This window comes from Oncorhynchus masou, chromosome 23 (genome assembly GCF_036934945.1).
Source record: "Oncorhynchus masou masou isolate Uvic2021 chromosome 23, UVic_Omas_1.1, whole genome shotgun sequence".
Lineage (NCBI taxonomy): Eukaryota > Metazoa > Chordata > Actinopteri > Salmoniformes > Salmonidae > Oncorhynchus > Oncorhynchus masou.
Genome location: NC_088234.1, coordinates 12,242,780 through 12,268,918, shown reverse-complemented (window position 1 = coordinate 12,268,918; position 26,139 = coordinate 12,242,780). Strand labels below are relative to the sequence as shown.

The following is a 26,139-nucleotide window of genomic DNA, read 5'->3' as shown; positions in this document are numbered from 1 at the left end:
TTTGCAGTGCATACACCTAGCTCATAGTTCTGTACAGTGCATACATCTAGCTCATAGTTATGTACAGTACATACACCTAGCTCATAGTTCTTTGCAGTACATACACCTAGCTCATAGTTATGTACAGTGCATACATCTAGCTCATAGTTCTGTACAGTGCATACATCTAGCTCATAGTTCTGTACAGTGCATAGACCTAGCTCATAGTTCTGTACAGTGCTTAGACCTAGCTCATAGTTCTTTGCAGTACATACATCTAGCTCATAGTTCTTTGCAGTGCATACACCTAGCTCATAGTTCTGTACAGTGCATACATCTAGCTCATAGTTATGTACAGTACATACACCTAGCTCATAGTTCTTTGCAGTACATACACCTAGCTCATAGTTCTGTACAGTGCATACATCTAGCTCATAGTTCTGTACAGTGCATACATCTAGCTCATAGTTCTTTGTAGTGCATACATCTAGCTCATAGTTCTGTACAGTGCATACACCTAGCTCATAGTTCTGTACAGTGCATACATCTAGCTCATAGTTCTGTACAGTGCATACACCTAGCTCATAGTTCTTTGTAGTGCATACACCTAGCTCATAGTTCTTTGTAGTGCATACACCTAGCTCATAGTTCTTTGTAGTGCATACACCTGGCTCATAGTTCTTTATAGTGCATACACCTAGCTCATAGTTCTTTATAGTGCATACACCTAGCTCATAGTTCTTTGTAGTGCATACACCTAGCTCATAGTTCTTTATAGTGCATACACCTAGCTCATAGTTATTTGCAGTACATACACCTAGCTCATAGTTCTTTGTAGTGCATACACCTGGCTCATAGTTCTTTATAGTGCATACACCTAGCTCATAGTTCTTTATAGTGCATACACCTAGCTCATAGTTCTTTGTAGTGCATACACCTAGCTCATAGTTCTTTATAGTGCATACACCTAGCTCATAGTTATTTGCAGTACATACACCTAGCTCATAGTTCTGTACAGTACATACACCTAGCTCATAGTTCTGTGCAGTGCATACAACTAGCTCATAGTTCTGTACAGTGCATACAACTAGCTCATAGTTATGTACAGTGCATACACCTAGCTCATAGTTCTGTACAGTACATACACCTAGCTCATAGTTCTGTACAGTGCATACACCTAGCTCATAGTTCTGTACAGTGCATACACCTAGCTCATAGTTCTGTACAGTGCATACATCTAGCTCATAGTTCTTTGTAGTGCATACACCTAGCTCATAGTTCTTTGTAGTGCATACATCTAGCTCATAGTTCTGTACAGTGCATACATCTAGCTCATAGTTCTGTACAGTGCATACATCTAGCTCATAGTTCTGTACAGTACATACATCTAGCTCATAGTTCTGTACAGTGCATACACCTAGCTCATAGTTCTGTACAGTGCATACACCTAGCTCATAGTTCCTTACAGTGCATACATCTAGCTCATAGTTCTTTGTAGTGCATACACCTAGCTCATAGTTCTGTACAGTGCATACATCTAGCTCATAGTTCTTTGTAGTGCAAACACCTAGCTCATAGTTCTGTACAGTACATACATCTAGCTCATAGTTCTTTGTAGTGCATACACCTAGCTCATAGTTCTGTACAGTACATACATCTAGCTCATAGTTCTTTGTAGTGCATACACCTAGCTCATAGTTCTGTACAGTGCATACATCTAGCTCATAGTTCTTTGTAGTGCATACATCTAGCTCATAGTTCTGTACAGTACATACATCTAGCTCATGGTTCTGTACAGTGCATACACCTAGCTCATAGTTCTTTGTAGTGCATACATCTAGCTCATAGTTCTGTACAGTACATACATCTAGCTCATAGTTCTGTACAGTGCATACACCTAGCTCATAGTTCTGTACAGTGCATACATCTAGCTCATAGTTCTGTACAGTGCATACACCTAGCTCATAGTTCTGTACAGTGCATACATCTAGCTCATAGTTCTGTACAGTGCATACACCTAGCTCATAGTTCTGTACAGTACATACACCTAGCTCATAGTTCTGTACAGTACATACACCTAGCTCATAGTTCTGTACAGTGCATACATCTAGCTCATAGTTCTGTACAGTACATACACCTAGCTCATAGTTCTGTACAGTGCATACATCTAGCTCATAGTTCTTTGCAGTACATACACCTAGCTCATAGTTCTGTACAGTGCATACATCTAGCTCATAGTTCTGTACAGTGCATACATCTAGCTCATAGTTCTTTGCAGTACATACATCTAGCTCATAGTTCTGTACAGTGCATACATCTAGCTCATAGTTCTTTGCAGTACATACATCTAGCTCATAGTTCTGTACAGTGCATACATCTAGCTCATAGTTCTGTACAGTGCATACATCTAGCTCATAGTTCTTTGCAGTACATACATCTAGCTCATAGTTCTGTACAGTGCATACATCTAGCTCATAGTTCTTTGCAGTACATACATCTAGCTCATAGTTCTGTACAGTGCATACATCTAGCTCATAGTTCTGTACAGTGCATACATCTAGCTCATAGTTCTGTACAGTGCATACATCTAGCTCATAGTTCTGTACAGTGCATACACCTAGCTCATAGTTCTGTACAGTGCATACACCTAGCTCATAGTTCTGTACAGTGCATACACCTAGCTCATAGTTCTGTACAGTGCATACACCTAGCTCATAGTTCTGTACAGTACATACACCTAGCTCATAGTTCTGTACAGTGCATACATCTAGCTCATAGTTCTGTACAGTACATACACCTAGCTCATAGTTCTGTACAGTGCATACATCTAGCTCATAGTTCTTTGCAGTACATACACCTAGCTCATAGTTCTGTACAGTGCATACATCTAGCTCATAGTTCTGTACAGTGCATACATCTAGCTCATAGTTCTTTGCAGTACATACATCTAGCTCATAGTTCTGTACAGTGCATACATCTAGCTCATAGTTCTTTGCAGTACATACATCTAGCTCATAGTTCTGTACAGTGCATACATCTAGCTCATAGTTCTGTACAGTGCATACATCTAGCTCATAGTTCTTTGCAGTACATACATCTAGCTCATAGTTCTGTACAGTGCATACATCTAGCTCATAGTTCTTTGCAGTACATACATCTAGCTCATAGTTCTGTACAGTGCATACATCTAGCTCATAGTTCTGTACAGTGCATACATCTAGCTCATAGTTCTGTACAGTGCATACACCTAGCTCATAGTTCTGTACAGTGCATACACCTAGCTCATAGTTCTGTACAGTGCATACACCTAGCTCATAGTTCTGTACAGTGCATACATCTAGCTCATAGTTCTGTACAGTGCATACACCTAGCTCATAGTTCTGTACAGTACATACACCTAGCTCATAGTTCTGTACAGTGCATACATCTAGCTCATAGTTCTGTACAGTGCATACACCTAGCTCATAGTTCTGTACAGTGCATACATCTAGCTCATAGTTCTGTACAGTGCATAGACCTAGCTCATAGTTCTGTACAGTGCATACACCTAGCTCATAGTTCTGTACAGTGCATACATCTAGCTCATAGTTCTGTACAGTGCATACACCTAGCTCATAGTTCTGTACAGTGCATACATCTAGCTCATAGTTCTGTACAGTGCATACATCTAGCTCATAGTTCTGTACAGTGCATACATCTAGCTCATAGTTCTTTCTCATTCTCCCCAATGTCAGAGAGAGGACTGGGAAGAAATCATCATTTACCTCTAGGCTGCTTTAAATATCATCAATTATTATTTTTTATTATTTGGTTTTCATTGAATGTTAGTGGTAATTAAATATAGTTATTTATCAGAATATATTTTCCAGAAATAGTTTTACCAGCTCTGTGTATTCTCAAATTGAAAAAAAAGTGAGAGAGCGCTGTACTACACCACTGTGTATGATGTACCATTTCTCAAAGTATTTTATTGATCAGCTGGTGTCACTTTAATTGGGGAGGAAGGGCTTACAGTAATGTCTGGAACGGAATAAATGGGATGGTCTCAAGCACATCAAACACCTGATTTCCATGTACTTGATACCATTCCATTCACTCCATTCTATTCATTATTATGAGCCGTCCTCCCCTCACCAGCCTCTTATTGATTCATTGTCCTTGTTCCTCCCACAGGGACCTCCCGGACTGCCTGGATTCCCCGGGACACCAGGAATTCCAGTGAGTTTCCTGCTTTTATTTCTCATCTTTTACTATATACAGTTGAAGTGGGAAGTTTACATACACCATAGCCAAATACATTTAACTCAGTTTTTCACCATTCCTGACATTTAATCCTGGTAAAAATTCCCAGTTTTAGGTCAGTTAGGATCACCACTTTATTTTAAGAATGTGACATGTCAGAATAATAGTAGAGAGAATGATTTATTTCAGCTTTTATTTCTTTCATCACATTCCCAGTGGGTCAGAAGTTTACATACACTCAATTAGTATTTGGTAGCATTGCCTTTAAATTGTTTAACTTGGGTCAAACGTTCTGGGTAGTCTTCCACAAGCTTCCCACAATAAGTTGGGTGAATTTTGGCGTAACTGAGTCAGGTTTGTAGGCCTCCTTGCCCGCACACGCTTTTTCAGTTCTGCCCACAAATGTTCTATGGGACTGAGGTCAGGGCTTTGTGATGGCCACTCCAATACCTTGACTTTGTTGTCCTTAAGCCATTTCGCCACAACTTTGGAAGTATGCTTGGGGTCATTGTCCATTTGGAAGACCCATTTGCGACCAAGCTTTAACTTCCTGACAGATGTCTTGAGATGTTGCTTCAATATATCCACGTAATTTTCCATCCTCATGATGCCATCCATTTTGTGAAGTGCACCAGTCCCTCCTGCAGCAAAGCACCTCCACTACATGATGCTGCCACCCCTATGCTTCACGGTTGGGGTGGTGTTCTTCGGGTTGCAAGCCTCCCCTTTTTCCACCAAACACAACGATGGTAATCATGGCCAAACAATAGTTTTGTTTCATTAGACCAGAGGACTTTTCTCCAAAAAGTACGATCTTGTCCCATGTGCAGTTGCAAACCGTAGTCTGGCTTTTTTATGGTGGTTTTGGAGCAGTGTCATCTTTCTTGCTGAACGGCCTTTCAGGTTATGTTGATATAGGACTCATTTTACTGTGGATATAGATGCTTGTGTACCTGGTTCATCCAGCATCTTTACAAGGTCCTTTGCTGCTGTTCTGGGATTGATTTGCACTTTTCGCTCCAAAGTAAGTTCATGAGACAGAACATGTCTCCTTCCTGAACGGTATGACGGCTGCGTGGTCTCATGGTGTTTATACTTGCTTACTATTGTTTGTACAGATGAACGTGGTACCTTCAGGTATTTAGAAATTGCTACCAAGGATGAACCAGACTTGTGGAGGTCTACAATGTTTTTCTGAGGTCTTGACTGATTTATTTTGATTTTCCCATGATGTCAAGCAAATAGGCACTGTTTGAAGGTTGACCTTGAAATACCTCCACAGGTACACCTCCAATTGACTCAAATTATGTCAATTCGCCTATCAGAAGCTTCTAAAGCAATGACATCATTTTCTGGAATTTTCCAAGCTGTTTGAAGGCACAGTCAACTTAGTGTATGTAAACTTCTGACCCACTGGAATTGTGATACAGTGAATTATAAGTGAAATAATCTGTCTGCAAACAATTGTTGGAAAAGTTACTTGTATCATGCACAAAGTAAATGTCCTAACCGACTTACCAAAACTATGGTTTTTTAGCAAGAAATTTGTGGAGTGGTTGAAAAACGAGTTTTCATGACTCCAACCTAAGTGTATGTAAACTAGTTAATGACTCCAACCTAAGTGTATGTAATCTTCAGACTTCAACTGTAGCCTAGCCTATCTATATAGCCAAGCCCTTCTGGTAGAGAGACGGTGGAACCTTTTACATCACATGACATCCAGGGTGCAGATTGAACATATAATGAATAGAACTGACACGATTCCAAGTGTAGTCTTACAACAGTTATTTATGTTGGATAGATAGATCTCGTCTTTGTGTCTCTGCCATTATAGCGTCTGTGACAGCATGGGCAGCGCCATTGAGGCAATCTACATTTTTAAGTAATCAATTGTCTTCTTCTCGATTAGCTGATCCGGCCTGATGACCCGGTTGCACATGAGAGAAACAGGGTCACCAGGATGGGCAGCCAATGAAGTTATAAGTCCCACCCAGTTGGCTACATTAAAATGGTGGAAGCCCTCAATGGCGCTGCCTATGCTAAGACAGCCTTTTGGCCACTAGAGGCCTCTATCATTCTTTATGGTTCTACACCATACATTTTATCTGAATGTTCCGTACTGCATCGCTGTGTAACCTCACTTCCTGTGTGATGTGTGACTTCCTGTTCCTGTCTCTGTGTCTGTGTTCTCCTGCAGGGTCTCCCGGGACAGGATGGCCCCCCAGGCCCCAAAGGAACTGCAGGCTGCAACGGGACTAAGGTGGGTTACTATTTTTACAACTGACTGAAAGCGATACAACTCTGTCGAGTCCTGAGAGAACTCGGGTGAGATTGAATTTGGACTGAAACTGTTCTATCCCACCTGGCCACTAGATGGCAGCGCTCTGCTAATATCTGTGATGTTGTATCACACCTGGCCACTAGATGGCAGAACTCTGCTATTATCTGTGATGTTGTATCCCACCTGGCCACTAGATGGCAGCACTCTGCTAATATCTGTGATGTTGTATCACACCTGGCCACTAGATGGCAGCACTCTGCTATTATCTGTGATGTTGTATCACACCTGGCCACTAGATGGCAGAACTCTGCTATTATCTGCGTTTGTAAGGCTACTGAGTAAAAGCATATAGCATATTGGAAAAGTAACCATGGGCTGGAGTCCGTTGATGCAAAATTGAAATAATTATAGGTGCAATATGCAGAAATCGCTGCGCCATTTCCTGGTTGCTAAAATTGTAATAGTTTGCCTAATTTCAGTTTATTTCACAAAACAAGCAGTCATTGAGTAGAGAATCATTGTACCATCTAAAGTGCTGTGAAATATATTTTCCTTAAACAATAATATTGTATTTTCAGCTGTTTGAAGCTGGTGTACAAAACACAAAGTAAAAGATGCAAAAACAAAATTTAAGAACAGGGAAACATAGAAATAGCACACATAGAACATATCTACCGCTGCTTGGACTGACATGACATATCTATTACTCATATTTCTATATGAATTTGGTCAGGTTGCCCAAAAAGTCACATGCTGTATTGCAGCTTTAATGCTATCTCATCTCAGGGTGAGCGAGGATTCCCTGGAAGTCCAGGCTTCCCCGGACTGGAGGGTCGATTGGTGAGGACCTTACACACAACACACAGTGTCGTCTCTCTCATGTCTCTCTGAGAAAGTCTCTGAGACTTTAAAATGTATCCCTTTTTTCTCGTCTCCCTCCTCTTCAGGGTCCACCTGGTTTTCCAGGACAAAAGGTAACTACTGTATTTGTCCCAACAAACTGTTGTCCTCTTTAGATTAAGTACTGGCTCATATAATTCACTCGGAAACAACAGTGTATCTAATACGTGCTACAGAGTACACTAATGAATACGATCCCAATGTGTGATGGGTTCTGCTTTAACCTCCTCTACAGGGAGACCCAGGTGACATCATCACAAAGGAACGTTTTGGACAGACCGGAGGTGTAGGTCTGCCTGGCCTGCCTGGAGTTCCTGTGAGTTTTCTATAGAACCATAGACCCACTTTGAACTGAACTGATTTGAACTGACCTACAATTCTAAAGTCTGTATTCAGACAGATAAAAGAGAAAACCTTAATTAGACTTTGTCGAGTGATTGGTTTTTATCAAATAGTAGGCAAATATAATATATTGTTCATATTTGGATTTTCAGAATCAATCAATCAAAACAAAGGGTAATCCATTATGGGAGATGTAAACCTGTGTCTTTCAACCCAGAGGTCATTGTGTAACGTTTGTGGTGTCTGTCTTGTTTCTAGGGTGACCAAGGCCCCTCGGGATTGCCCGGTCCTACCGGCCCTCCCGGCCCCAGAGGTTATGAGGTACAGTACAGTAACATCCCAAGTCATGTTAGTGACAACCGGCACTCATCCGTTATGTTCTGAGGGAATTTACACAATCAAACTGGTCCCAGTCCTGTGACATCCAGTATGTTCTGAGGGACTTTACACAGTCAAACTGGTCCCAGACCTCATTCAATCAATCAAATGTATTTATGAATCCCTTTTTACATCAGCCGATGTCACAAAGTGCTGTACAGAAACCCAGCCTAAAATTCCAAACAGCAAGCAATGCAGGTGTAGAAGCACGGTGGCTAGGAAAAACTCCCTGGAAAAGGCAGGAACCTAGGAAGAAACCTAGAGAGGAACCAGGCTATGAGGGGTGGCCAGTCCTCTTCTGGCTGTGCTGGGTGGAGATTATAAGAGTACATGGTCATTAAGGCCAGATGTTCAAGATGTTCAAACGGTCATAGATGACCAGCAGGGACAAATAATAATCACAATGGTTGTAGAGGGTGCAACAGGTCAGCACCTCAGGAGTAAATGTCAGTTGGCTTTTCATAGCCGAGCATTCAGAGGTTGAGACAGTAGGTGCGAGTGAGAGAGAGAGTCGAAAACAGCAGTTCCGAAAAGTAGCACATCCGGTGAACAGGTTAGGGTTCCATAGCCACAGTCGGCCATGTTTCAGTCAGGCCAATCACATCAAGATTATGATCAGTGATTAGTTCATTGACTATAACTGCCTTGGAAGTGAGGGGTGTAACATTAAGTAGCCCTATTTTGAGATGTGAGGCATCAATCTATTTCAATAATGACAGGAATGGTCTTTATTCCAGTGAGATTGCTAAGGCGAACACCGCCATGTTTAGTTTTGCCCAACCTAGATCGAGGCACAGATACTGTCTCAATGGGGGTAGCAGAGCTGTCTACACTGACTGAGCTAGTGGCAGACTCCACTAAGCTGGCAAGCTGGCTAACAGCCTGCTGCTTGGCCTGCACCCTATCTCATTGTGGAGCTAGAGGAGTTAAAGCCTTGTCCAATTATCTACACATTCTATATTTTGGGAGGGGATGAAAACAGTTTTCAACTAACAATCGAGTTGTGAGACTTTGCTTTAGAGCTCATCACCTGTGACATCCAGTATTTTCCGAGGGACTTTACACAGTCAAACTGCTCCCAGACCTGTAACATCTATGATCTGAGGGACTTTACACAGTCAAACTGTTCCCAGACCTGTAACATCCATGATCCGAGGGACTTTACACAGTCAAACTGTTCCCAGACCTGTAACATCTATGATCTGAGGGACTTTACACAGTCAAACTGTTCCCAGACCTGTAACATCCATGATCTGAGGGACTTTACACAGTCAAACTGCTCCCAGACCTGTAACATCCATGATCTGAGGGACTTTACACAGTCAAACTGTTCCCAGACCTGTAACATCTATGATCTGAGGGACTTTACACAGTCAAACTGTTCCCAGACCTGTAACATCCATGATCCGAGGGACTTTACACAGTCAAACTGTTCCCAGACCTGTAACATCTATGATCTGAGGGACTTTACACAGTCAAACTGTTCCCAGACCTGTAACATCCATGATCTGAGGGACTTTACACAGTCAAACTGCTCCCAGACCTGTAACATCCATGATCTGAGGGACTTTACACAGTGAAACTGTTCCCAGACCTGTAACATCCATGATCTGAGGGACTTTACACAGTCAAACTGTTCCCAGACCTGTAACATCCATGATCTGAGGGACTTTACACAGTCAAACTGTTCCCAGACCTGTAACATCCATGATCTGAGGGACTTTACACAGTCAAACTGCTCCCAGACCTGTAACATCCATGATCTGAGGGACTTTACACAGTCAAACTGCTCCCAGACCTGTGACATCCAGTATGTTCTGTAGGACTGCTCCCAGACCTGTCCCCAGGCAAGCTGGTCCCAGACATGTTACTTCCAGTAGTGTTTGTCAGTGCCGAATATTAAGAATTGGGCCAACTTTTACAAGTTTGAATATTTTTCTAATTCTAGACATTCAGTTTCATCCCAGCTAGCACATTTGGTTCCTTGGAAGTTGTGGGAACGAACGTTTTTGGTTGCAGGGAGGTTCTGAGAACGTTTTTCTATGGTTCCATTAAAGTGTTCCTGGGAGGTTTTATTAACATCCTGAGAACGGAAATTATAAATGATTTGAAGGTAATGTTTCAATAAGACTTTTAGCTGTTAACTGTTTTGAACTCAAATCACACATATACATTCATTTGCTTAGGCATTAATCATGCAAACACAAGTATTTTTTATATTAGCACAGTATCACTGAGATTCAAACCTATGATCTTCTGTTCTCTATTCATGGAATCCATCCCACTGCACCACCAGGATTGAGTTAATATGCAGTGTTTTTTTAACTTATGCAAAACTGCACATTTTAGTCTATTCAAACAGACCCTATTTCAAAGGAAACAAGCACTCTTTCAGATCAGGTATGGCCAATAGATAGTTTTTATTTACATTTTTTTTAAACATCTTATTTAACTCTGCAAGTCAGTTAAGAACAAATTCTTATTTACAATGATGGCCAACACCGGTCAAACCCAGACGATGCTGGGCCAATTGTGCACCGCCTTATGGGACCCCCAATCACTACCGGTTGTGATATTAATGGGTGCGGCCAACACACCTGAACACACTTAACAAGATAGATAGAGTTTTGTTGATGCTGAGAATGTAGGGTATTTGTTTTGAAATTTCATTCTTAGAATGTTGATTGAATGTTACTAATGTTTTCTTGAGGTTTTTATGGAAAGTTTTCTTAATGTTCTGAGAACATGACTTTAAATAGAACCACGAGGAAGCATGTAGAAAACATCATGCTGAAGTACCTAAATTCCAACAGAAAAAATATTGCTATAAGTAGAACCATGAGGAAACCTGTAGGAAGGTTATGCTAAAGTATTGAAATTCCCACCTAAGAAACATATAGTTCTCAGAACGTTATGTGCTAACTGGGTAAGAACTGATCCAACGTCGTTTGCATCATTATAACATTTTATTATTCTATTAATAGTTGTATATTTTCTTAATAAAGTTGTTAATGTGTTGTTAATAAAGTTGTGTGCCGTTTTGTAGGGTCGTCCCGGGCCTCCTGGTCTTCCTGGTCCAAAGGTGAGTTGCTTTACACACAGAATATGTGTACATATCTACCTCAATTACCTCGTACCCCTGCACATCGACTTGGTACTGGTACCCCATATATATAACCAAGTTAAATACACTCATTGTGTTCCTCATGTTATTATTATTTCTCTCTGCATTGTTGGGAAGGGCCTGTAAGTAAGCATTTCACTGTTAGTCCACACCTGTTGCTTATGAAGCATGTGACAAATACGATTTGATTTGAAGACAGTAATACGTTCTTCTTGTTCTTCTTCTACAGGGAAACATGGGGTTGAACTTCCAAGGTCCCAAAGGAGATAAGGTAGGAACCGCAAGGGAAGGACTGTCGTCAATGGGTGGTAACGAATGGCACTCCTGAATACTGGTGTGTGTGTGTGTGTGTGTGTGTGTGTGTGTGTGTGTGTGTGTGTGTGTGTGTGTGTGTGTGTGTGTGTGTGTGTGTGTGTGTGTGTGTGTGTGTAGGGTAATTCAGGTCTGCAGGGACCTCCCGGACCACCAGGACAAGTTGGGGAGCAAACAAGACCCTCAGTGTCGAGTATTCAGAAAGGAGAAACGGTAATGTCCTACATGACACATTTTCCCTGATTGATCAGGGATTTCTTCAGTTAGTTTACCTCAGAAACTCCATAGAGTTACATAGAATTACTGTAATAGAGGATCTCTATAAACTCAGTATCATTTGGATCGTCATAAGGTTTTTCATTGTCACTTGTTGAACTTGATGAACATCAGTATTGGCTTAGTAGATTCTGTTATGACATGTCAGGTAAACAGACAGCCATTAATGTGCTCCTGTCATCTCCTGGCACTTTCCTGTCATTATTATGAGTTGGGGCAGCTTGTCTGACCTGTGGATATCATTTTTCCAAGTGGGGTCCCTGGGATTGTCTAGTGTCAGTTTGGGGTTATGTCCAGTAAAAGTTTTAGGAACCCCTGCTGTAACTGAACTGGCCCAGTAACTTCTGTTATGAATGACATGTAATGTAAATGGCCAGCTGTAAATGTGAAGCTATAAGCTATACTTGGCCTCGTATTTTATCATGTTTCTGCACCAGGTGGGAGTACCATCATGCCTTTTATTCCCCTATAAATGCAACTCTCATAATGACCAGTAGAGGGTGGCATTTAGCCTTGTTATAAAAACATACTTTTATAATAGTTAACCTTTATATCTCTTGGTCCTGTGTTGTATAAGTTATTGTATTCTTACAACTGTTTTGTTTATTTCTTTAAAAAGTTAGATAACAATCTTGATTGACATTGTTTTGATTCTTGACTATTGATGACAACATTTTGTTTATTTTTATTTCTTGTTAACAACAACTTGTTATTGTTGTGTCTTTACTCGTTGCCAGGGTGATCAAGGTTTACCTGGTCCACCTGGTGATCCTGGCTATCCTGGACCCCCTGTGAGTATCACTCACTATCAATCATATTATATATATCTACATTTTTTACTCAGTATCTATCATACTATATATCTACGTTTTTATACATCTGTGTTTCTATACACCTATATTTTGTAACACACTATAAATAATGTGCTCTATGAATCACCAGTGTCTTAGAAGACCATGTGGGTTGGGTGTCTGAATAATGCCAGACCCTATTATATCAAATCAATCAATCAATGGTCGTGTGTGTCTGACAAATGTTGGGTTTGTAGGGTTCATCTGGTGGTTTGAAGGGAGAGAAAGGAGAAAACGGAGAAGCAGGCAAAAGGGGCAAACTGGGGAAAGATGGAGACCCAGGTCCTGCTGGATTCCCTGTGAGTTCTACGCACAGAACAAGGATGCTTCTATTCATTCTATTGATATGGTGCTGCCCTCCAGTCAACAGCTTGCCAGATACAGTGCCACAACAGTTTAATAGACAGCTGTCTGTCCGCTGTACTTGAATGATCTGCGAACATCTACCTCTTCCCCTCTCTCCAGTATGCCAGTGCGCATAGAACCACGAACACATAGAATCTGTCTCTGTCTCTGTCTCTCTCTGTCTCTTTGTCTCTCTCCCTCTCTCTCCCTCTTCCAGTATGCCAGTGCACATAGGACCATGAACAAAAAAACATTCTCTGTCTCTGTCTCTCTCTGTCTCTTTGTCTCTCTCTCTCTCTCTTTGTCTCTCTCCCTCTCTCTTTCTCTGTTTCTTTGTCTCTCTCCCCTTCTCCCCCCCTCGCCCCCTCCCCTTTCTCTCTCTCTCTCTCTCTCTCTCTCTCTCTCTCTCTCTCTCTCTCTCTCTCTCTCTCTCTCTCTGTCCCTGTCTCTCTCTCTGTCTCTTTGTCTCTCTCTCTCTCTTTGTCTCTCTCTCTCTCTCTTTGTCTCTCTCCCTCTCTCTTTCTCTGTTTCTTTGTCTCTCTCCCCTTCTCCCCCCTCGCCCCCTCCCCTTCTCTCTCTCTCTCTCTCTCTCTCTCTCTCTCTCTCTCTCTCTCTCTCTCTCTCTCTCTCTCTCTCTCTCTCTCTCTCTCTCTCTCAGGGTAGTAAGGGAGACCCAGGTGGGCCAGGTCTGCCAGGTCGGGATGGTGACAGGGTGAGTTTAGCCTCTGATGCTATTCTTCACAGATACAGTCTCATTTTCTGTTGAAGATCCATCCATCTCTATGTGTTTCTCTCTCAGGGTGCCAAAGGTGACCGTGGATATCCTGGACGCCCAGGCGTGGTAAGTAATATTTTAGTATTCATATTTTATTTGTGAACTTGCTCTGATAGCCTTTCGTCAAAGTTCTCCATGTTTGTTATCAAGGAAGTTGTCAAGGAAGTGAGTTTGTGTTTATGAAAGGATGTACAGGCCCCAACTACCAGTCAACCAATCATGTCAATGCGGCGCTATAAGGAGATATTAGGAGACCTCTGCATTTGTGAGGTGCACGGCATCGCCTTACAGAGCTTGATTTGGCCTCCTCAAGCCTCCAGAGGCTCCGCAATTGCATCACACCCTCCATGCGGAGCCTCTGGTCCACTTTGCCAGATCATAAACCTGCTTTAGCATGTGACCAGTGGTCAGACTAAAGGCTGTGTAGTATTAGACTGTGAACACTAGATGGTGATAGTAACCTTTGTATCCCATTATATAGCAGGTGAGCAATGGCCCACCTACAGTTGGGCCTAAAGGAGAATCTGGGCGTCCTGGGGAGACGGGAAGGAAAGGAGACAGAGGACAGCCTGGTAGGTTCTCTATATTCATAGAGTTTGTCAGATTATAATGAATAAGATTACATGAACACAGAGGAACTGGTCCTAGATCAGCACTCCTACTTTAAGCGGCTTGGTGAACCCAGTTTCCATGGTGATCATTCCCCTTTGACCCCCTGTTCTCCCCAGGTCTTTCGGGTCCTCCAGGTCAACCAGGGAACCCAGGTATCGGAGGTGGAGGCCAGCCCGGTTTACCAGGCTTCCCAGGAGAGAGGGGCCAGAAGGGAGACGAGGGCCAGCCAGCCATCTCCATTCCCGGGAACCCAGGACGAGGTGGCGCCCCTGGTCTGCAGGGACCTCCAGGACCCCCTGGGCCCCCAGGGGTCTCCAATAGGGGTATTAACTGTATAGGAGGGCCCCCCGGGTTACCAGGACAACAAGGCAATATAGGATTCCAAGGAGAGACAGGACAGAAAGGTGGGTCGAGAGCGAAGTTGAAGGCCGACCGGAGTACCCCAAACTTCAATGAGGGGGGCCAGTCATTCTCCCTTAGCTAAATGGCCGATATTCTATTGATATAATTGTGGTGTTCTCTGTTGTTTACCTCCAGAGTATTGTCATAGTAACATGGACAATAATTAACTAATGTCAGCGTTGGGTAGGTTACTTTCTAAATGTAATCCGTTACAGTTACTAGTTACTAGTTACCTGTCCAAAATTGTAATCAGTAACGTACCTTTTTGGATTACCCAAACTCAGTAATGTAATCTGATAACATTCAGTTACTTTTAGAGTACTTTCCCCTTAAGAGGCATTAGAAGAAGAATCAAAGGTATGCTACCAATTGAATGACATCTATTGCAGGATAAATCAATGTTAAAGTTTACATAGCTGGCCACACATGGATGTTACATTTTACGTGCAGGCTTCTTCTAACCCATCGCTTTCTACAACATATAATAATATGATTAATTTATATCTGTACATTAATATATTTAATTTATAACTCCAAAAATGGCCCTTTTAAGTCTATCAAAACTGAGCGAGTTTAAGCTTGTGTTCATTATCAGCATGAATTAGATTGAGCAATAAAAGCCCCATTTGTATTCAATAGGCTGGGACCCACACTATGCAGCTGTTGCAAGAGCGCATTTTTGACTGGCTGTCCACCGGTTTCAAAAACAATGATTGATTGGCAGTTTAAACTTCTTGAATTCAACCATTATTGGTTTCAAATACACATTTATATTTCTGCCATCCACATCAACCACAAACCGTAAGACACAAATAGCTAAATAAGGATGACAGCAGTGGTGTAATCTACATATCGCCGTAGATGAAACCACTGCTGTCTTACCTCTCAGCGTTTATTCATGTTGGATAACCTTTGGATGCAGACACAGCAGTCGCACCATTGGAAGACATAGCTTGGACTTTAGCCTACCAAAGCTTATCCATGCTTTTGTCCTGTGATCTATAGTGGTTTTAATAGTGACCTCATAGGGGTCTCTGAGTTGTGGTCAGACTTGCTCAGCTGGAACAAACTTAAACTAGCTCAATTTTTCAATGCTGATTTGAATGTCATTGAGAAAACAGACAAGTGTCAAAGATGTATTTTATCAAACATCCTTTCTGAATTTAAAAGTAATCCTCAAAGTAATCATCTAGTTTTTCAAAAGGATCTGTAATCTGATTACAATATTTTAGCTGGTAAAGTAACGGATTACTACAGTTACTGTGTTTGTTGTAATCCCTTACATGTAACAGATTACCAGTAATCTGTTACTCCCCAACCCTGACTCATGTATTATTGATGTTGATGCCAAAACTGGGACTGTGTCTGCCATCCATGTCTGTCCGTCTGTGTTCCAGGTGAGAAGGGAGACACCTGCGTTAACTGTTTCTCCAGAGGCAACAGTGTCCCTGGAGCACAAGGCCCTCCCGGACCTCCTGGGTTCCCAGGTAAGACTGCACCCCTCTCACCTGGTCACTTATCTCTACCTGGTTCTGTATATCCTGACTTGGTCACCTATCTCTCTACCTGGTTCTGTATATCCTCACCTGGTAGGACCAAGTAGAGAGGAGATAACAGACAGCTGATTTGTCAATGTGCAGGCCACCGTAACACAATACTCTACATAACACCACTCTCTCATCCTTCTCTCCTCTCTCCTCTCACCTCCTCGTCTCCCTCTCTCCTCCACCCTCAGGTGGACCAGGAGGACCAGGGGCTAAAGGTGACAGAGGATTCCCAGGCGTCCCAGGGCCCTCAGGTTCTTCTGTAAGTACTTATTGCTTTTAATTTCCTACTTTCTGTTTTCAAACCCCAACTTCCTGTTTTCAAACCCACACAATTCTAGGTACTAATGTTTTGAATGGTATTATTGTTTAACATAAGAACATTGGATTTAGCCCCACCTAGCTCATATTGACAATGGCTTGAAGCTGGTCTGAAACTGGGTCTACACTTTATAGTAGGCTAACCTAGAGGCTGACTGACTAATTTAGGGCCTGTTTCCTGGACACCAATTAGAGAATCTCCATTGAAAATGCTTTTTAGTCTTGGATTAGGCTTAATCCGTGTCCTGGAAACTGTCCCTATGTGTCTATAATAGCCTTGATAGAGTATCTAACTGACCCCTCCATCTCTCTTTCCTCTATTCCACTCTCTCCCCCAGGGTTTGCCCGGTCCCCAGGGTGCTCCTGGTTTCCCAGGAGAGAAGGGTGACCCAGGTGAGACTACCGCTGTGAATGGGGTGAGAGGAGACAAGGGAGACACAGGGTTTCCAGGACCCGCTGGCCTGCCTGGTCTGGACGGAAGACCTGGTCGCGATGGAGCTCCTGGAGCTCCTGGAGCCAAAGGATCATCTGTGAGTAGCAATGTTTTCCTCTCTCTCCCCTTCATCCCTCCAGTTATCATCCCTCCCTTCATCCATCCAACCGTTCTTCACTCCCACCATTTCTCGTTTATCCCTCTTTCCATCCATCCATCCCCTTATCTCTATCCCTCCATCTCTACCTCTATCCCTCATCCAACCATCCATCCATCTATCCATTCATTCATCCATCCGTCGCTTCAGCTTTTCTCTTTCCCTCCATCCCTACCCCTACCTTGAGGTTAGAGCATTGGGCCAGTAACCAAAAGGGTACTAGATTGAATCCCCAAGCTGACAAGGTAAACATCTGTCATTCTGCCCCTGAGCAAGGCATTTAATCCACTGTTTCCCAGACGCCGAAGACGTGGATGTCGATTATGGCAGTCCCCCGCACATTTCAGTTAAATACATTCAGTTGTACAACTGCCTAGGTATCCCCCTTTCCCTTACCTCTATCACTCCATCCAACCATCCATCCATCTCTCCCACAACATAGCATTCTATATTAACCTCTCACTTTCTCTCTCTCTCTCTCTCTCTCACTCTCTCTGCAGGGATCTCTATTAGTGAAGGGTGAGCGAGGACCTCCAGGTGAGCCCGGTTTGCAGGGTCTCCCAGGTGACAGGGGTGCCACCGGATCCCCAGGCTTCGGCCCCCAGGGGCCCCCCGGAGAGAAGGGTGTCCAAGGTGTCTCAGGGAGAACGGGAACACCTGGAGCACCAGGTGAGATACGTTGGTTGATATTCTTGATGACCAGAGAAGTAGTAACAAAAATGTTGGTAAAAGTGAGATACATTTTAACATAAGATGTCCAGGGATGTTGTGTTAGTTGTTTTTGTTATCATACTTTTGCCATTAGCTTTGTCTGGCATCGACGACTACAACTGGTTACCATTAGATTTGTCTGGCATTGACGACTACAACTGGTTACCATTAGATTTGTCTGGCATTGACGACTACAACTGGTTAGCATTAGATTTGTCTGGCATTGACGACTACAACTGGTTACCATTAGATTTGTCTGGCATCGATGTCAACAACTAGTTACCATTAACTTTGTCTGACATCGATGTCAACAACTAGTTACCATTATCTTTGCCTGACATCGATGACAACAACTGGTTACCATTATCTTTGCCTGACATCGATGTCAACAACTGGTTACCATTATCTTTGCCTGACATCGATGTCAACAACTGGTTACCATTATCTTTGCCTGACATCGATGACAACAACTGATTACCATTATCTTTGCCTGACATCGACGACTACAACTGCTGTTCGTCTGACTACAACTCTTGTACCCCAACTCCCTAATCTCTGACCCTTGACCTCTGACCTGTAGGAGGTAAAGGGGAGCCGGGTCAGACGGTAGCAGAGAAGGGCCTCCCAGGACCCCGAGGACAGGATGGAGACCCCGGTCTACCTGGAAACCCAGGTAGATAACACCTGTACCTGCACAGGTCTACACTTACCTGGATGGATAGAACTGGTAGTTTAGCTTTCATCCAGAATGAGGATGGAGGTAACAGACAGATGTTTGGTGTTGTTTGGGGGAATAGTTGATGTAATTATATGAGGTATACACACTAGTGAACTGTTTAGTAGTAGTGTTGTAAATGTTTGCCAAAACTAAGTCTTCACTTCCGTGTCAACAGGTAACCCCGGCGGGCCAGGACAGCCCGGTTTCCCCGGGTCACCAGGTCCCAAGGGTGATCCCGGCCTCTCTGGCATCGGACTGCCAGGACCCCCCGGAGCTAAAGGTAAACACTAAATACCTGGACAGGTACAGTCTCACCCTTATGGCTATGATACGAACTCCAAGGTCCAGTTTCCCAGACACAGATTAAGCCTAGCCCTGGACTAAGAAGCGTTTTCAATGAAGAATCTCTATTGAACATGCTTTTTGGTCTAGGACTAGGCTTAAGGCCCTGACAGATGCACAGGATGGAACAGCCACAAGGTCACTCTTAGCACCATAGCACATAGTTATTTCTGTTTTTTACAGAAGTGCCAAATAGATTAGTATACTTTTATCATTATCACTGACCTGTCATCTCACCTGTCCATGCCTACAGGATTCCCTGGCTCACCTGGTTTGCCAGGTGGTCCCGGAGGTCCAGGTAGACCAGGTGTGGACGGGTTCCCCGGACAGCCAGGTGCACCTGGAGCTAAGGTACAACCCCACTACTGTAGATACAGACTAACTTTACTACTATAGATACAGACTAACTCTACTACTATAGATACAGACTAACTCTACCACTATAGATACAGACTAACTCTACCACTATAGATACAGACTAACTCTACCACTATAGATACAGACTAACTCTACTACTATAGATACAGACTAACTCTACTACTATAGATACAGACTAACTCTACTACTATAGATACATACTACTATAGATACAGACTAACTCTACTACTATAGATACATACTAACTCTACTACTATAGATACAGACTAACTCTACTACTATAGATACAGACTAACTCTACTACTATAGATACATACTACTATAGATACAGACTAACTCTACTACTATAGATACAGACCCGCTCTACTACTATAGATACATACTACTATAGATACAGACTAACTCTACTACTACAGATACATACTAACTCTACTACTATAGATACAGACTAATTCTACTGCTATAGATACATACTAACTCTACTACTATAGATACAGACTAACTCTACTACTATAGATACATACTACTATAGATACAGACTAACTCTACTACTATAGATACATACTACTATAGATACAGACTAACTCTACTACTACAGATACAGACTAACTCTACCACTATAGATACCGACTAACTCTACTGCTATAGATACAGACTAACTCTACTACTATAGATACATACTACTATATATACAGACTAACTCTACTACTACAGATACAGACTAACTCTACCACTATAGATACCGACTAACTCTACTGCTATAGATACAGACTAACTCTACTACTACAGATACATACTACTATAGATACAGACTAACTCTACTACTATAGATACATACTACTATAGATACAGACTAACTCTACTACTATAGATACATACTACTATAGATACAGACTAACTCTACTACTACAGATACAGACTAACTCTACCTCTATAGATACCGACTAACTCTACTGCTATAGATACAGACTAACTCTACTGCTATAGATACAGACTAACTCTACTACTATAGATACATACTACTATAGATACAGACTAACTCTACTACTATAGATACATACTACTATAGATACAGACTAACTCTACTACTATAGATACATACTACTATAGATACAGACTAACTCTACTACTATAGATACATACAACTATAGATACAGACTAACTCTACTACTATAGATACATACTACTATAGATACAGACTAACTCTACTACTACAGATACCGACTAACTCTACCTATATAGATACAGACTAACTCTACTACTATAGATACAGACTAACTCTACTACTATAGATACAGACTAACTCTACTGCTATAGATACAGACTAACTCTACTGCTATAGATACAGACTAACTCTACTACTATAGATACAGACTAACTCTACTACTATAGATACATACTAACTCTACTGCTATAGATACAGACTAACTCTACTACTATAGATGCATACTACTATAGATATAGACTAACTCTACTACTATAGATACAGACTAACTCTACTACTATAGATACATACTACTGTAGATACAGACTAACTCTACTACCATAGATAGACTAACTCTACTACTATAGATACATACTATCTCTACTGCTATAAATACAGACTAACTCTACTACTATAGATGCACACTACTATAGATATAGACTAACTCTACTACTATAGATACATACTAACTCTACTACTATAGATACAGACTAACTCTACTACTATAGATACATACTACTATAGATACAGACTAACTCTACTACTATAGATACATCCTACTATAGATACAGACTAACTCTACTGCTATAGATACATACTAACTCTACTACTATAGATACATACTACTATAGATACAGACTACTATAGATACAGACTAACTCTACCACTATAGATACCGACTAACTCTACTGCTATATATACATACTAACTCTACTACTATAGATACAGACTAACTCTACTACTATAGATACAGACTAACTCTACTGCTATAGATACAGACTAACTCTACTGCTATAGATACAGACTAACTCTACTACTATAGATACAGACTAACTCTACTACTATAGATACATACTAACTCTACAACTATAGATACAGACTAACTCTACTACTATAGATACATACTACTATAGATACAGACTAACTCTACTACTGTAGATACAGACTAACTCTACAACTCCGTCTTGCCGAGGTTCTGGAGAGAGAGGGGAGAAAGAGGTCAGAGCACAGGGTAGGGCAGTGTGAGCAGAACCAGCGGTGTCGTTTGACTTAGCAAACGAGGATCGGATGTCGTCGACCTTCTTTTCAAAATGGTTGACGAAGTCATCTGCAGAGAGGGAGGAGGGGGAGGGGGAGGAGGATTCAGGAGGGAGGAGAAGGTGGCAACGAGCTTCCTAGGGTTAGAGGCAGATGCTTGGAATTTAGAGTGGTAGAAAGTGGCTTTAGCAGCAGAGACAGAGGAGGAAAATGTAGAGAGGAGGGAGTGAAAGGATGCCAGGTCCGCAGGGAGGCGAGTTTTCCTCCATTTCCGCTCGGCTGCCCGGAGCTCTGTTCTGTGAGCTCGCAATGAGTCATCGAGCCACGGAGCGGGAGGGGAGGACCGAGCCGGCCTGGAGGATAGGGGACATAGAGAGTCAAAGGATGCAGAAAGGGAAGTGAGGAGGGTTGAGGAGGCAGAATCAGGAGAAAGGTTGGAGAAGGTATGAGCAGAGGGAAGAGATGATAGGATGGAAGAGGAAAGAGTAGCGGGGAGAGAGAGCGAAGGTTGGGACGGCGCGATACCATCCGAGTAGGGGCAGTGTGGGAAGTGTTGGATGAGAGCGAGAGGGAAAAGGATACAAGGTAGTGGTCGGAGACTTGGAGGGAGTTGCAGTGAGGTTAGTGGAAGAACAGCATCTAGTAAAGATGAGGTCGAGCGTATTGCCTGTCTTGTGAGTAGGGGGGAAGGTGAGAGGGTGAGGTCAAAAGAGGAGAGGAGTGGAAAGAAGGAGGCAGAGAGGAATGAGTCAAAGGTAGACGTGGGGAGGTTAAAGTCGCCCAGGACTGTGAGAGGTGAGCCGTCCTCAGGAAAGGAGCTTATCAAGGCATCAAGCTCATTGATGAACTCTCCGAGGGAACCTGGAGGGCGATAAATGATAAGGATGTTAAGCTTGAAAGGGCTGGTAACTGTGACAGCATGGAATTCAAAGGAGGCGATAGATAGATGGGTAAGGGGAGAGAGAGAGAATGACCACTTGGGAGAGATGAGGATCCCGGTGCCACCACCCCGCTGACCAGAAGCTCTCGGGGTGTGCGAGAACACGTGGGCGGACGAAGAGAGAGCAGTAGCAGTAGCAGTGTTATCTGTGGTGATCCATGTTTCCGTCAGTGCCAGGAAGTCGAGGGACTGGAGGGAGGCATAGGCTGAGATGAACTCTGCCTTGTTGGCCGCAGATCGGCAGTTCCAGAGGCTACCGGAGACCAGGAACTCCACGTGGGTCGTGCGCGCTGGGACCACCAGATTAGGGTGGCCGCGGCCACGCGGTGTGGAGCGTTTGTATGGTCTGTGCAGAGAGGAGAGAACAGGGATAGATAGACACATAGTTAACAGGGTACAGAAGAGGCTACGCTAATGCAAAGGAGATTGGAATGACAAGTGGACTACACGTCTCGAATGTTCAGAAAGTTAAGCTTACGTAGCAAGAATCTTATTGACTAAAATGATTGAAATGATACAGTACTGCTGGAGTAGGCTAGCTGGTAGTGGCTGCGATGTTGACACTACACTAATCAAGTCGTTCCGTCGAGTGTAATAGTTTCTACAGTGCTGCTATTCGGGGGCTAGCTGGCTAGCTAGCAGGTTAATTGCGTTACGTTACTTTAAAAGAACGACAATAGCTGGCTAGCTAACCTAGAAAATCGCTCTAGGCTACACAATTGTCTTAGATACAAAGACGGCTATGTAGCTAGCTAGCTACGATCAAACAAAACAAACCGTTGTACTGTAATAGTTACTACAGTGCTGCTATTCGGGGGCTAGCTGGCTAGCTACGTTACAAGAACGACAATAGCTGGCCAGCTAACCTAGAAAATCGCTCTAGGCTACACAATTGTCTTAGATACAAAGACGGCTATGTAGCTAGCTAGCTACGATCAAACAAAACAAACCGTTGTACTGTAATAGTTACTACAGTGCTGCTATTCGGGGGCTAGCTGGCTAGCTACGTTAGAAGAACGACAATAGCTGGCCAGCTAACCTAGAAAATCGCTCTAGACTACACAATTGTCTTAGATACAAAGACGGCTATGTAGCTGGCTAGCTACGATCAAACAAATCAAACCGTTGTACTGTAATGAAGTGAAATGAAAATGTGATACTATCTGTGGAGCGACGCGGAATGTTGACCGGGTAGTTGGAGTTCAATTCGGTAGAGGTTGGCTAGCTGTTGGCTAGCTAGCTAGCAGCATTTCCTACGTTAAGGACGACAAATAGCTGGCTAGCTAACCTCGGTAAATTAAGATAATCACTCTAAGTCTACACACTCTAAACTGCACAATTATCTTGGATACGAAGACAGCGAAGACAACTATGTAGCTAGCTGACACTACGCTAATCGAGTCGTTCAGTTGAGTGTAATAGTTTCTACAGTGCTAGTGGACAGTGGATGTTAGCTAGCTGCTTAGCTAGCTGCTGGGCAGATACGTTAGGACGACGAAATACGATAATTATGCAATTGTCGTTGATACAAAGACGGCTATGTAGCTGGCTAAGAAGAAATTGCTAAGATTAGACAAATCAAACCGTTGTACTATAACGAAATGTAATGAAAAGTTATACTACCTGCGGACCGAAGTGTAGATGCGACCGCTCGCTCCAACCGGAACCGGAACCACTACTATAACTCTACTACTATAGATACAGACTAACTCTACTACTGTAGATACAGACCAACTCTACTACTATAGATACATACTACTATAGATACAGACTAACTCTACTACTATAGATACATACTAACTATACAACTGTAGATACAGACTAACTCTACTACTGTAGATACATACTAACTCTACAACTATAGATACAGACTAACTCTACTACTGTAGATACAGACTAACTCTACTACTATAGATACATACTAACTCTACTACTATAGATACAGACTAACTACTACTGTAGATACAGACTAACTCTACTACTATAGATACATTCTACTGTAGATACAGACTAACTCTACTACTATAGATACATACTAACTCTACTACTGTAGATACAGACTAACTCTACTACTATAGATACATACTACTGTAGATACAGACTAACTCTACTACCATAGATAGACTAACTCTACTACTATAGATACATACTATCTCTACTGCTATAGATACATACTACTATAGATACAGACTAACTCTACTACTATAGATGCATACTACTATAGATATAGACTAACTCTACTACTATAGATACATACTAACTCTACTACTATAGATAGACTAACTCTGCTTCTATAGATACATACTAACTATACTACTATAGATACAGACTAACTCTACTCCTATAGATACAGACTAACTTTACTACTATAGATACATACTAACTCTACTACTATAGATACAGACTTACTCTACTACTATAGATACATACTAACTCTACTACTATAGATACAGACTTACTCTACTACTATAGATACAGACTAATTCTACTACTATAGAGACAGACAGCCAGGTGGACCCGGAGTTAAGTTGCTTACCACATCGCCACTACTGTATATGGACTTAATTACAGTCATTTACATGTACAGCTATGAGTATCCAAACTAGATAACATAGGATCAAGTGAATGGTAACAGCAAGTTTAGACCTAGTTATCTGACAGACAAAGTTGACTCTGTTAAGTTTTTCTTTGTGTGTGTGTGTGTGTGTGTGTGTGTGTGTGTGTGTGTGTGTGTGTGTGTGTGTGATAGGGAGAGCCAGGCTTCGGGCTGTCAGGTCCCCAGGGCTCACCAGGCTTCCCCGGAGATAAAGGATTACCTGGACCCAAAGGAGACTCTGGTTTCCCTGGCAACCCCGGGTTGCCAGGACGATCCGGCTTTGACGGCGGCCCTGGTGCCAAAGGTACGGTTCCAACTTCTGATGGCGTGGTCGGCTGGAGTTTGGTGCTTAGAAACGCTGACGTTGTGGGTTTGATTCCCACACCGGTCCCCTAATGTATACTGACTAAGTGTGTGTCAGTGGTTTCGAATTAGTCCTTTTTAAGATGGCTATGTTATTATATAGTCTCTTCATACTTCAACAATATCATACTATAATCTAGGCAAATTCTTTCTGTGATGCTTTTTCCAGACAGAGATTAAGCATCGTTCTAGACCTACAGCATGCTCAACATTATCCTTAGTCCAGATATAGAGTATTTTATTAGCTAGCTAGTTAGTTGATATTGCTATATTGTGTGGTCTGTACCTGTCTGTCTCCCAGGTGACTCTGGTATCCCTGGTAGAACCGGAGACCGTGGCCCTCAAGGATCACCCTCCATCGGCTCTCAGGGTGTCCCCGGCCCTGTCGGACCCCCAGGACCTATTGGTGCTCCAGGTAAGCCTTATAACAACAAACAGAACAGAACTGACTTTTGACTAGCTGATTGATGAGAGATTGATAGTGTTTGAGTCTGATATTGAGATTAAGATTGCTAGCATTGATTGAGATTTGAGATTGATAGAGATGAATTCTGATAGATATATTGATTGGAGAT

The 26,139-nt window shown here is 42.4% G+C and overlaps 1 protein-coding gene across 1 annotated transcript in view; it reads left to right on the top strand.

The window, feature by feature from the left end:
* Nucleotides 1-26,139, top strand: part of LOC135510317 (collagen alpha-5(IV) chain-like) — a 106,385-nt gene that overhangs the window by 48,710 nt on the left and 31,536 nt on the right. Inside the window, 24 exon segments of the mRNA XM_064931154.1 lie at nucleotides 4,153-4,197; nucleotides 6,419-6,481; nucleotides 7,289-7,342; nucleotides 7,450-7,476; nucleotides 7,638-7,718; nucleotides 8,003-8,065; nucleotides 11,169-11,204; nucleotides 11,476-11,517; nucleotides 11,679-11,771; nucleotides 12,572-12,625; nucleotides 12,883-12,984; nucleotides 13,689-13,742; nucleotides 13,830-13,871; nucleotides 14,287-14,377; nucleotides 14,534-14,821; nucleotides 16,217-16,306; nucleotides 16,555-16,625; nucleotides 17,023-17,214; nucleotides 17,775-17,943; nucleotides 18,566-18,658; nucleotides 18,879-18,983; nucleotides 19,299-19,396; nucleotides 25,355-25,505; nucleotides 25,866-25,979. Coding sequence (XP_064787226.1) covers nucleotides 4,153-4,197; nucleotides 6,419-6,481; nucleotides 7,289-7,342; nucleotides 7,450-7,476; nucleotides 7,638-7,718; nucleotides 8,003-8,065; nucleotides 11,169-11,204; nucleotides 11,476-11,517; nucleotides 11,679-11,771; nucleotides 12,572-12,625; nucleotides 12,883-12,984; nucleotides 13,689-13,742; nucleotides 13,830-13,871; nucleotides 14,287-14,377; nucleotides 14,534-14,821; nucleotides 16,217-16,306; nucleotides 16,555-16,625; nucleotides 17,023-17,214; nucleotides 17,775-17,943; nucleotides 18,566-18,658; nucleotides 18,879-18,983; nucleotides 19,299-19,396; nucleotides 25,355-25,505; nucleotides 25,866-25,979 — 2,218 coding nt within the window.